Genomic DNA, 14,205 nt, shown 5'->3' on the forward strand with positions numbered 1-14,205 from the left:
GTGATCTCGTTTGGCTTTGGACTCCCACAAGGAAGCGCGGTTTGTGTCAAAAGCTGCTGGCAAACTACGATGGACCGTATGTTGTCATCGACAAAGTCAGCGAAGTGAACTATACTCTCGCGCGCCTCACGAACACTGGTAGACGTTCTGCTAGGACACAAGTCGCGCATGTCGCACGGTTGAAATCATGCACGCCACGACAAGCTAGTTGACTCGCCCAGGGGGCTTTGTCTGCGAGGGGAGGTATGTTACGTCCAAGCGCGTCAAAGGGACGCAGGGATCAAGAAGGGAGGGGAAGAGGAGAACGAAGACGGTGCAGCGGCCATTCCTGTTGTTCGTAGCCTGCCGTTCCTGCTCTCGCACGCCTGAATAAACCCCTTTTCCCCGTGCTTGTAACAATATATATATATATATATATATATATATATATATATATATATATATATATATATATATATATATATAGCCTGGAAATACTTCTGTCAGTTCATTTTTATTTAACAGACAGGGACCTATTTATCCATCCCGCATGGCGAACCATGGGAGGCCAAAAAATTCTCTGCATTTACTTTTATCTCTTGCGACTATATAACATACAGGAACAAACGGCAATGAATGCCCCACAGTGGTCCTTGATCCCGCCCAGCAGCAGCAGTAAAGCGTACATAAAAAATGCACATTTGCTGCAAGCAATTTGAATATTTCAACAAAGAATTGTATTTGCTGTTTAAGTCTACTGCATAAATGTATCGCTCGTTTAGGTAATAGCATTGTCGAGGTTATACGCAACAAGGTACAATGAACACAAATTACTTGCAGCAGTCACGAAAAATTGACTCGCCATCGAGGCCCTGCGGCAATGTATGTCCAGCGAATCTTTTGAAAATCACCACTACAACGGCTGAAGGTTGTATGCAATGCTTTACCGCTTTATAACGCCCCCCCACCCTCACCCCCTTAATTCCCGCTAGATTTCATATCTATTAATTGTAAAGTTCTTCCAGGGCAACGGGAGAAAATTTTTGTTCGCAAAACACATTCATAAAGCTCCAGATAGCTTGAATGCGTAATGCGTAACGTACTACAATTGTCATCATTTGTACCCTACCTTTGAAGTTTACCTACATACTGCCGATAACGCGCGATCTTTTTCGCCAAACATAAACAAAATGCCTTACTGAACAAAATGCCTTACTATAAACAAATGCCTTGCTGAACGTAAGATGGGACCTGTTATGACGCCTGAAAAAAGGCAAAAAAAAAACGACGGCTCTTTAATTATTTGTAACGCTTCTATCCGGACCAGGAACGTAAACATTTTGTCGCCCATTGCAGTTACCGTGTCGCCCCTTCCCTTTCCACAAAATATAAGTCTGATGTAACTTACAGCTATGTCGAGACACATGGAAGCATTGCTGACAGCGGCCATATCACACGCTCCAAGACTTGAATAAATTTTTTTTTGAAAAGGCTGTGTGCGATCCAACTGCATTTAACTTCGCACAGAGATTTTCCTAGTGTACCACCAGTTCTCGCCAACTTCGGTTTTGGTGGCTTTTATAGTTCTTCCAGGGCAGCAGGCTGAATTCTTCCCCGCTCCTTACACACGCTCAGACAGTCTGGAGCGCTCGCATACGTAATTTATTGCGAAAGCCACGATTACCCATCTGTTTTGAACTTCACCTCCACATCACCAATTAACTTGTCCTAACAGTCACCAAGCATAACGACGCTGCCTCCTTTAGTTCAGTGTGTACACCAGGCGAAACTAATATCACGCATAAAAATGTAAGAAGAAAAAAAGATGAGTGTTCAGTAATCATTGGTAACGCTTCTAAATAAGCCAGAAAGGTTAAAACTACACGACACATTGCACATAAAATGTTGCCTATTCCTTCAAAGTATAAAATATCTGGAACGCAGAGTTCCCTTGGGATATCGGGAAACCTAGCTATTGGCAGTAGCATGATACTTTCGAGAGCCTGCTTACAATTTATTTTTAACGGTGTATTTGATCAACACGTATTTGTCATCGAACATAAACTTTGCGTACTGTTCCCCTTATGTTCGCAATACATAACCTCAGTGGTTGTAATTATGGCAGTGCCGCCGTCTTTCTTACACCGCTCGTAAAACAGACTAATAGCGCTATGGACCACTTACATAAGTATTAAACTGGAATATGCGCATTTAACCTACCAATTTGGAACACTGCCTACACCTTATCCCTACCATGCCCTTAATTTTCAATTCATATAAACAAAATACGACTTACTTTTGCCATTATTGTGCAGTGGTTGCAAGGAATAGACAATGAACATTAAGCTTTGAGCAAATTGAACATTCTGCTTTCTCAAATTACACCCATTTCACTTCTGAGTGAAATGCATCGCTTCACACGACCGCTTTCATGAAGGCACTACCGTTTTTTACGGGACGTTTCAAGTGGGGCGTGCCGGTAGTAATCGTGAAAGATTATTTCTTCCCTTGGTGTAATGCTTGTACGTGCCGAGTAATTAAACTGTGGATGCAATTCGAGCGGGTGATTCAATAGATTTAATGAAGAAATGTAGAATGACTGACTGTACAATAAATGAATATTTCATTACTATGTAACAATGATCGGTCACAATAAAATGCTCAGAGTCATTCTCCCACCTTGACGTGCTTTCTATATGGGGTCTCTAACACCATTGCATAAAATTATGTAAATTTCACACATTTATTGACAGTGGATTGTAATTCGTGACCGCAGATATTTCACGAAACTACATGAAAAAAAAAACGAGGGTTTAGTAATTACCTTCAACACTAATTGCATTTAAAGCAGGAAAGTGAACGTTTCGCAACGCATTGCGCTTAAAATTTTTATATTTTCACGCACTTTCACGTCCGTATCTCGTACGTTGCATTCGGAGTCTAGGAAACACATATAGATTAGCGGCAGTATGACACCCTGTAACGATTCAATGAGTAACTTTCTACAAAGGCTTAATGAACACACCCAGAATGAACATATAACGCTCGTCACTCGGAACATTGTTTCATATACTTCGAATACATATAAACACCGTGCCCCGCATATTTTACCGAGGATACCGGGGGAAAACAACTAAATGTCATGTATAACGCATAAAAATTGGGATAAAGCGACTAGTCAGTTACTATTTTCAGACTACAGAGGCAACCTACACAGGGCAAATTTTCGGTACACATCACCAAAAGTGGCCCTCATTTTGTCAAAATACGAGATACCTGCTGTGTTTGCTCCTTCCGGGAAAGAAGTAATAGGGCAGCTCTTACTTAGAAACAGCCTGAAAATGAAATCGTGAGTGAAGATGACATCGACCAAGGCCATTTTCCCGAGCATATCTACGATAAGTCTTCATTACACCGTGAGTTTCGACAGTTATACCTGTAAGAGATTTGATTAGATTTCTGATGGAGAAAAGGTACTGAGACTGCAACATTGCAACGGACAGATATTAAACAGTTCTAGCATTTGATAATCCAATGATATCAGGCCGTAAGGCACACCGGTGGTTGGGAGCAGCTTATCACAATACTTTATCCGGACCTCCCCTTCACGCGCAGATTAACTGTAACTGGCTGATTGTGTTTTAGAATACGGATATAGCGGTCCCAATAAATTGGGCATGATGCAAGTTGCCCAAGCTGACAGTTTGTTCGGGCGGGAACTGCAAGCGCCAGGCGTTATCCGCAACCCGAGCGTGTATGGTGAATCCCGCGCGTCGTCCGCTACAGAGTGTCGCGAGAAGGCACAAAAGACAATAGTCGTTGTACAAGCAGAGATATGCGTAGTAAAGAAAAGCATTACTTATGAGGTCACTCTACTAAGAAAGAAAATTTAGCTTCACCTGTAGTTTTAATGGACTTTACATCGTGCAGCCGAAAGTGCCAGTGCGCGCTTTCAGAAGTGAGGGGGCAAATGACATACTTTGCCCTCCCCCCCAACGCGCACACTTTGACAGGTGGAGGGCAAGTGTCCCCCCCACCCCCTCCCCCGTCAGATACGCCTATGCACATTAGATATTTTCTTGGTGCTCTTGTTCCTACTGCTGTTTTTGAGGGATACTTTTCCAATTCAATTAAAATTAATTTGCTCATGTATGAACGCGAATGAAGGGGTAGGGCAATGGTTTGAATAAAGTGTTATCAAGTATGGCTGTACATCAAATAATGAGAAGCACTGTCGCATAAAGCTGACGGCATTTATGCATTTGCCAAGCAAGTTAGAGCAGACTTAGTAAAGCATACGTTTTAAAGCAAAGCTTTCGTTCCCTACTTTCCCAGTTTGGCGCGGCTGCTGCTGCTGCTGTCGGGTCGATCGGTGTCTAGGCGGATCCGCCTAGGCACCGAAAAGAGATATGCCGGGAGGTAGACCAGAATGGAAAATCCTGTTTGCTATCCCACACTGGGACACGGAGGAGGGGAAGTTGAAAGATAAGAAAGTGGAGATATAGGAGACAGCACAGATTTTGCACATGCCCTGCGGCGGTGTGTGCAGTACCTGCAGACTTCGACGCGCACGGGCTGCTTGAAGTCGCCGCCATCGTTGACGATGAGGCGCATGTCGCCGTCCTTGTCGACGCCGAAGCGCGGGTAGCGCACCTCCACGCGCACGTCGCACACCTGCGCCTCGTCCACGTCGCTGCCGAAGGGCACGCGGACCCGCTGCTCGGACGACGGCGGCACCAGGTCGTCCAGCAGGGCCTCGTCGCGGTCCACCTCCGCAAAGTAGCTCCGGAATGGCGCACCGCGGAGCGTCATCACGCTCGTCACGAGCTCCCTGCGCAGGGTGGAACACACGAGCTGTTGGTACTGGCGAAAAAAAAAAAAGGATTCGTTCAGCGTTGAACAATCCTCCCTTCGCAGTTCAATCGTGCCGTCCCGATTTCTCTTTATTTCAGAAAACGCTTACGCCGTTTTCGCGAGAATCTCGTACTGTCAGGAATAAATTTATGCCACTGAAAAAAAAAGCGACAGAGAGAAAGGGAGAGAAAGATAGCTACAGTGAAGCTTAAGGTCGTGAAATGTGGGCAACAGAAAAAGGAAGAAGCGAGTCGCAGATTGGTGCTCGTCTGCGATTGAAATAGCGTGACGAGAAAAATACGTTACTCTCGCAATAAAGTTGTTCTCTGAACTCGTACCTCGATTACTCGGCGGTGCTGTTTGTTGTCTCCTGGTTTTCTTCGCCCTTGCCATGTCCGGCTGTACCACTCACGAGCAACAAAAGTACGCGTTTGATAACAAAACACCTATATATATATATATATATATATATATATATATATATATATATATATACATATATATATGTAGCGCGGTTGGCTACCGTCCTCCAGGGAAAGAAAAGGGAGAAGAACCCAGGGCAGGCTTGTGCGGCTTTGTAGAAGCACAACTCGAATTCCAGCAAAACAAGTGCAAAAATGGTGTGCGCATCTCATGACCTCGCGGTGGCAGAAAGATTATTTTGTTTATTTTTTTCTTTCGCGTTTGTTTCCGGTGGCGAGTGTGATAAGCGTGCCTTTGCATTCGCTTCCTAGCCTTTCGAGCAATAAAAGTCGGTAGTCCGCGCTCTGTCCTACTTCTTTGTATCTATATTTGCCCACCTAACTTCATCTCAGCAAAGAGGCGTTTCCGGTTCCTGCTGGACTTTTGACAGAGCTGGTGCACCATCCTCACCATCTACGCAAGCCTTCTCTACTTTCTGCGGCTCCCCTCAGCTGTATCACCGGCGGTGGTGAATACTCACTACCGCTTACAACAAACACTTTCACATTAAAGCTTTTCAACCTGTCAACGACATATTATTTAGCGTAGAGGGCCTTCCGTGTATGTGTGGAAACTATCAAGCAGAAATGGTGAGCCCTTTGATAACAGCATCGGTTCCAAAATATAATTTACGGCTCGAAGGAGTCTTTTCAAAACCCAACAACATTTTTGAAATTTCCTACGGTGCCTCCTTACGCCTGCAAGTTTAAACTTCACCTCGCCTGTTTTACTCAACGCAGATTCCATTGTTACGAAGTTTCATCTCAACACGCCCAGTGGTTCGCAAATGGCACAGGTTCGAGCACCACTACAAGCATAAATGAGAACCCCAGTCAGCACAATTTTCATAACATCCTATGGCGCTCCAAAAGCATCTGAAACGTCGAAATTTCTCAAGCATTTGTTTCACTTTTAAAACAGTTTATGACCAGTTATCACCTTTATACTGCAGACAGCCTGAAACGACGCAATGTGGAATACGCCGTATACAGCTCCAAAGTGCCATTAACCGAATTTTGTATTTGTTTTTAGCGACAGCTGACTTTACCCGATGAACTTCCGTTGTTAGCCACATGTTCTTTTCTTTCCCTTCTTGATATGACTAAACGTCTAGTCCAAAATTCTGCTCCGCACTAGCTACAATGGTTCTCTTAATACATTTTCACCCAGCATTTTGGAATGATACAACGCCAGCTATAGCCTTCCTGTTTTCACCCAGCCAGCGGGCGCTGTCCAGCGTTGTGGAGCGTAAAGGAAAATAGCTTTAATTATCATACCACGCGTTATGTTAAAACGTAATCAGCGAGTGTGCTGAAGTGGTTTGATTTAAACTAGTTTTTGGCTCTTACAGGCATTAAATTTAACCGTGGACCATTGTCGACCTGTCAAATTCTCTTTGCTTTATTACAGTTATCTTCGTAATGGTAATGTATACTCTTACTAAAGTACCAAGAACTAATTATAAGATGACTACTCAGTCTATACTCGAAATAGCTTCGTTTTTTGCTTCGTGCGTATCTGCGTTCCTTGCTTTTGTGCGTGTCTCTTACGCGCTACCTTATACGTTCTAATGGCGTACCAACAGGCCCAAGTAGCACCTTTAGTCAAAATAGTTGGAGAACTTAGAATTTGTTTTTACAGGCTGCGATAACTGATTGCTTATCACGCGCAAATGTGAGCATATTTTGCTACGCAGTATTTTGATACCGTGGAAAAGAACTGCCGGTCATTTCCAGGCTTAGTTCCGCGCTGTTCTAGAGAAGTGTGACATTAAATGGAACCCGCTCATGTCATCGTGCAAGAATCATCCCACAACAACAACAACAACAAAGGAAACATATATGTCAATTCTCGTTGGTTGCGCATTAGTGGGGTGAGGCTTTCGAACGGAGCTTGATGTCCGCCCGTATGCAAAAGGAAACCAAAAATGAGAACTACTACGCTTCGCCAGAAAACATAAAAACTTGGTTTCAAGACTCACCAACGCAACTATAAAGGAAGTTCTATGTTTTTGATCGTAGCACCTACGGCGATGTTTAATGTAAAGAAGGATTGACCACGCGCCCCTAAACGGATGAACTTGGCCATAATGATTTACCGCAATCATGATGACAGAGAAACAAGCATGGGTTATTATGGGGAGCTGAAAAGACCTCAAACAGCCTGAAGGTCATGTAACAAAGTGTATCGGATTTTATGGTAATAATTTATACAGAAAAAAAAGATGGATCACCATACTGGCTTCAGTGACTACAGCGGCATCCTGAAAGGTCCTGTCCCAACAACTTCTGAAGCATCCGTGCTGGGGCGCACCCAGAGGAACGCATTCATTACCACAGAAAACTTTCTTTGCGTCTCCCGCCAACTAAATTGTTGTATTTATTCTTTTATTCATTTCGTACTCTGTCGCTTATTGTTAGTTTTCTATCATTCGAACACACAAGTTACTTAGGACGTGCCTTTGTTCAGCCATACCCCTTTCTTTTCTTCTTGGTTTCATTTATTGGGCTTTGAAAGTCTATTCTAATAATTCATTTTGCATCCCATGTCCGATTTTCGACCAATCCCCCTTAGCAGATATATGCACTACAGTCTTTGATGTCATGCTTATCATTGCTATAGCAGGCTGGACCAGACAATGACGAAATGCACGAAATTTTAACGATGATGCACGAACTTTTAACGTATACTCTCTCTCTGCGTAACTTGGTCCCGGTTCTGTTTAGTTTGCCTCTCAAACGGCAATACTCAACCAAGTGTTGATCAAACAGTGACATTCAAAAGGTGGTTCTGGCAGAACTGTATTTTTTTTAAGGCCATGCAAAATTTATCCATATAGCGTAAGCAACTTTTTCCACCTCTGTCATATGGAAGAGGGAGAGAGTCCACAGGTTTTTCGATAGTAATAATAATGAAAAAATATGCAAATCTAATGCACACATTGGATTCTACGTGAAGCAAACCTTGCCTGAAGCCATTACTTAAATGCTACAAAACAAAATAACATGCGCACAATTGTCTTTATTTTTATGCTACGTAACATGAATGTATAGAATAGAATTTATTGACAGGAAAGGCTCAGGTCGACCTGAGCTAGTGCGCTCTAGTCTGCTACTCTGCACAGGGGAAGAGGGAAGGGCAGTGAAATTACTGTGATAGATGATGATGATAAGAGAAGTGGTGAGTGCTTATGTACATGCGCCTTGCTAGAGCCGCTCGTCGAGCTTGGTGTCCTGCAGAAACTTCAACAACGCTTTAGTTGCACGCATTGAAGTTGCAGTGTCAGGCCATGGGCCGAGGATAGCGTCCTCCGACAGTGGTTGCTTGCCAACGTTGGCTAGGAAACTTTCGTAACGTGAAATCTCGTGCAATGCCTATGTTTATGCGCTATATACACCGTTCACAATTAAGATGTGCCGACACGCAAACAGCAGTGCATGCGTGTGCATACTGTGAGACGTGGACGCAGCGATGTGACGAAGGCTACGCTTCATGCTTGTGTAGGAAAGAATGGTGATGAAAGGCGTGTGCAGAGATGAGTGCGATAGCTTAAATACATTTAAGGCTCCTGCCATGTGTGTCGCGGTGGAACGCCATTCCGGGGGATCGGCCAAGAACGGGCACGGGCTCAGTGACACGGGCCGAGTGGCACATATACCAGGCGGCATCTAACTAGTCACCCAAGGTTGGGGTAGGCCAATAAGGGGTGTCAGGAAATCGAACAAGCTGTGGAAATGGTGCGCTATTCCATTGAGAGGTGTGTGCGCTTGAAATATGCCGGGTGTTTCAGCAAAGACTCCCAATTTTTTTTTAATTGCCACACACACACACACACACACACACGCACACACACACACACACACACACACACACACGCACACACACACACAAATGAATAAAAAACAAATGGGTAATCGACTAATTAACAGATATTCATTTATTAAGTTTTTAACGAATTTCCTTATGGCACATATTGCAATTTACAAATTCTAGCCGGGGAGTTTCGCAAGACGGGTCCATTTGGAACGAATTCTCAGGATGCAACCAGTGCGTTGGCGTTCGAATTACTTTCGTGCTTCAGTGCAGAAAACGCCATTTTTTGAGTAAGTAAGTGGAACGACAGTCCATTTCTAGCGCAAGTTTGACGGCGCGTATCTCGTAAATGACGTCATCCACGCAATTCTTCTCAAGCGGATATGCCTAGCAGTTGTCACCTGCTAGAATTTGTAAATTGAAATACGTGTCATGAGGTAATTAGTAAAAAAACTTAATTTGGGAATCTCTTTTATTTAGTCGATTATGCATTTCAAGCGTTTGTGCACGTAACGTCCGCCTCTTCGAGTAGACCAGTTCATGGACTATAATAGGACTATCTGCCCTAGGCAACTAAAAAAAGAAAAAAAATTAAAGTGTTCACTGAAACGTCCTGTATTTATGAGCCCACATAATACCAACAGTTTTTACGCAGTGATTTATCATTTCATTGCTCAGAAGAAAGGCGCGCTCGCTGGCATTATTGCGGCGGTCAACATTCAGCGCTTATGTAGGCCGGCGCTAATACGCACATCCACAAAAATTTCCGGCTAGAACTGACCAACCGACGGACGAGAAACCAGGACGGGCTAGGTAATGAAATCTTCGCTTTAAATAAAGGGTATCTTCTGTACACATTCTGAAGCTCCGCTTTCTTGCAGGGTTTCTTGGGTACTTTAACGGCGGTTCGTTAAGCTTGCCTACTTGTTTATACAGCGTCAATTCTGGCGCAGTGGAAGAACTCTTCGTTAACTAACCACAGCGCATGCAAGCACGTTTTGACGTAGACGAAGGCAAATTTTGTTAACGAATTAAGAGCGTGCCACCCCCCACCTCCCTTTCTTTTATCTTTCCTTTCCATTTTCGGTTTCAGCGGTACAGTGTCGAAAACCGATCTGCCAGCAAAGGAAAGTACCATGACCGTAGAAACTGAGAAGCGCCAGTTTTGTGAGCCTTTTGTTTTTCACCCAATTTCCAACCAATGATGATGCCATGTAATGTCATCATTGGGTGGGAAGAATGGACGAATGGCTCCTGTCCGGTCTTTACGAGGAGGGGAATGCTAAGGGGCGTGTACCTGGGGAGGTTGTAAGTGTGCGCGCCATACCTATAGACTTCTGCGTTCGCTAAGTATGCTTCAGCAACGCACTTAATTCTGTTCGCGTATGTGTCTTTACTTTAAGAATGTTTATTCTTTATTTTTTATTTGCTTGACTGTGTCTGCAACTTTTATGCGCCTAGCATTGGTATATATATATATATATATATATATATATATATGTGTGTGTGTGTGTGTGTGTGTGTGTGTGTGTGTGTGTGTGTGTGTGTGTGTGTGTATGTATGTCTGTATGCATGCACACAAGGTGTTTCAGCGAACACTTTCAAAATTTTTTTAATGTTATTTCCTGTGGCGCATCGCTCAATTATAGTTTATGAGCCGGTATACTCGAAGCGGCACACTCAACTTGCACAAAAAATTTAAATGTGAAATCCACGAATTAACAAGAATTCACTTATTAACTTTTTAGCTAGTTATCTTATGACCCATTTTGCAATTTACAAATTCTAGCAGTGGACTTCGCAAGGCGGAGCTTCAGTGAAGGGCTTGTGTGCTTCAGTGAATGACGTTTTGCTAACAAATTACCTGGAACCCCAATGCATTTCTTCGCAAAGTTCGGGAATTTATATGTCGAAACTGGTGTCATCTTGAAAATTCGTTCCAAATGGATCCGCCTTGCGAACTCCATGGCTATAATTTGTAAATTGCAATATGAAGCATAATGTAATTAGTTAGAAGACTAATTACTGAAGTTTTATTAATTAGTCAATATTGCATCTCAATTTTTTATGCAAGTGGTGTCCGCCACTTCGAGTAGAGCAGCTCATGAACCAGAATTGTGATATCTGTCACAGGCAACCTTTAAAGTTTTTTAAGTGTTCACTGAAACACCATGTGTATATATTGACACGTGTACTTATCTTTATCGGGCAACCACGTTTCGCCGCCTAACAAATGTGATCGCACAGCGTGGGACGCGCCAGCATGTATCCGAAGTTTCTGGAAAGTTATCGATGCTTCTATCCGATGTCTGTTGTCGCCGAACCTTATGTTATCTGATTTCGTCACCTGACGCGAATGGTGTAGAACTTTGTGCTTGAAGGCACGCGGGTCCGAACGATTAGTCTGGAACATTCGACCTACTCTATAAAAGCCGACGCGCTTGACCCGCTGATCAGATTTTCGACCATCGCCGAGCGTGTTCGCCGCTATGGTTGTGCTATAAGTGTAGCCTGTTTTGTGGGCACAGGTTCGCCCAATAAAAGTTAGTTTTGTCGTTCACAGTATTGCTACTGTGTTCCTTGACGTCACGACCACGTGACAATATATACATATATATATATATATAGGGGGTTTCTTCAAAGTTCAGCACGCAGAAACCGACGTAACATACGCAGGGAAGAGACGACGAACTTTTTGGAAGACTTCTTTACTTAACGTTTTCGGCTGGTGGACCAGCCTTCGTCAGAGTACAGTAACGCATGTACAACACATACACAGCTTTAAAGGCACCGTATCAAGAGCAGAGGACGCGCTATCTGCACTGACTAGACCATACACTGCGCATCATAAATCATTATCGTTGCGCATTATAAATCATTATCAGTGACGCACATTTTGGAATAAAAAAGATTGAAATGCAGATGTGTTCAATGATGCAATATATAAAAACATGACTCTCAGGTAAGTGCCAGCGGTTACCATGATTATGTGTAGTGAAAATAAAATGACGTACACATGCAGATACAAAGGCGTGATGTTGAGCACATGGTACCTCTAAGTGCAACCTCGAATTATCTAAAAATTGACGTGTTAAGCGTACAATTTCGAGCAACAGCCACATACGTCAAAACAGCCACATGTAAAAAAAAGAGAGAGAGAAAAAAAGCGTTGAAATCATATACGTACACTGTGTGGGAAGTGTATATTTGCGCTCAATCCAAAGTTATGTTAGTTTGCCTTTGTTTTGATTTATTCCGGACTAAGTGTTTCCAAGAAGTTCGTCGTCGCTTTCCTACGTATGTATATATATATATATATATATATATATATATATATATATATATATATATATATATATATATATATATATATATATATATTGTTCTTCTTGTTTCGTCTTAATATTTTACCTTAGTCATATGGAACAGCCTGTCAGGCACTTGTACTAGGATAACCACTCCAGCATTTATCACTTTTTCCCCTCTATTTCACTTTTCGATACCCGACTCTCTTTTGATTACGTGTTAGAAAGAGTGCCTTAGGGACCACACTTCAATACGAACATTGCTCTGCATAGCATAACTAAGAGGTAAGTATTAAAAAGCCTAAGGCAATTATTGAGAAGCAAAAGTGAGGCGTCTAGTAAAGTCTTTATTTTAACTTAATTTCGTTTTCTAGTGAGCCAACAGGAAAACAAATTTGGTGAGGTTACTGCCGTACTTCGCAACGACTGATACCTGAAACTGTAAAGACCCGTCTTAGGTATTATACTGCTGGTGCATAACTGCTGATGGGCGAATATTCACGTTATGATAATAGGTTAGGCTAGATATATTAAAAATTTTTCGGCTTACTAATTGTACCATTCCCCGCTATGTGTTGCTGCACATGCACTCTTTCTCTAACGATACTTCTGGACACGCTTCTGCGTTTCTTCGTAAACGCTAGTTCTCTCTTTTCGGCACTCATATTGGCCCTTCCGCGCCGGTCAGCACCAAATTTTGACGCTTTGCCTGCCTCATTATTGTAAGCCTAACTACGCTCGCTGCACACAAGGCACTCACGTGATGAGCACCCACCTATGTACAACAGTCACCTGTGCGATTAGAAACATCACCTCCCGAGGCTGCCGATGCCAACGAGAAACAGTGCTATTATTTTGGTTGTTTGCTGTTTCGGGGTTCTCAAGGGTCTCTGCTCTTTCATATCTCTCTGTTAACGTTTTGCAAAACGCACTTTTCTTGTCAGGCTGCTCCACGCTCCCACTCTGCCACGCCTACCAATCAAAAGTGTCCTTTTCTGTAGGCCGCCACCGACGATTTTTCCCAGTTTCCATGTACAAGGCAGCACTTTCAGCCTAAAATAAGGTTACCACGACGTTCGCTTCTTTGTCTTCACCGACACTGCCAGTGCTGTTGCTGAGTGCCTGGAATCCTTCAGATTTTCGTAGCCGGCCAAAGCACATAAGGGCCGAGTCACCGCGATAATCGCCATAACCGTGCGAGTTTTGTTTTAAGTTTCATTAGCAAACGCTTAGTTTCCGCTTATCTCTAGGTATCTGATTGCGGCTATTTACGCGTGCAATGAACAACCGCATTAGGCAAATCACCGAAGGGATCATCGTGGAACTTAAGCACTCCGGGCGCTCTGTACCTTTCTTCTTCCTCCAATAATGGCCGAATGTTCGCATTTATACCTAACATCACTCCGAAGTTCATTGGTATATTTTGAAATAAAAAAATAATCAACATTATTAAACATTCGTTTATACTTTTGGTGAGCATAAACACAACGGCATTGGTTCGGGGCTTACGTATGAAACACTTCCAGCGCAGCATAATCTAGAAGTTACAGGCATAACGAATGGTATCGCAAGACATGCATTGAAGCGGTGCGTATGTTAACTGAGAAGCATGGCCGAACGTATTTGGTTTGGGCATAGAAATAAAAACAAACCCGTGTCGCAGCTTGATTTGCAAATGGCAACGCAAGATAAGGCAGCAGCCTTCAGTGATTCGTTCGTCTCTTAACTCATTTATTTCGACAGAAGCATACTCTCGCTGTGAATGCCACCATCTCATTTTTGTTTGCCTGCT

General features: G+C 43.1%; 1 protein-coding gene across 1 annotated transcript in view; it reads right to left on the minus strand.

The window, feature by feature from the left end:
• The window catches only part of LOC135906026 (uncharacterized), a 159,828-nt gene that overhangs the window by 23,126 nt on the left and 122,497 nt on the right, over positions 1 to 14,205 (minus strand). The window contains exon 3 of the mRNA XM_065437168.2: positions 4,532 to 4,810. Within this exon, the coding sequence (XP_065293240.1) occupies positions 4,532 to 4,810 (279 nt within the window). The remainder of the gene's footprint in view (positions 1 to 4,531; positions 4,811 to 14,205) is intronic.

This window comes from Dermacentor albipictus, chromosome 1, assembly GCF_038994185.2.
Source record: "Dermacentor albipictus isolate Rhodes 1998 colony chromosome 1, USDA_Dalb.pri_finalv2, whole genome shotgun sequence".
NCBI classification, from domain to species: Eukaryota; Metazoa; Arthropoda; class Arachnida; order Ixodida; family Ixodidae; genus Dermacentor; species Dermacentor albipictus.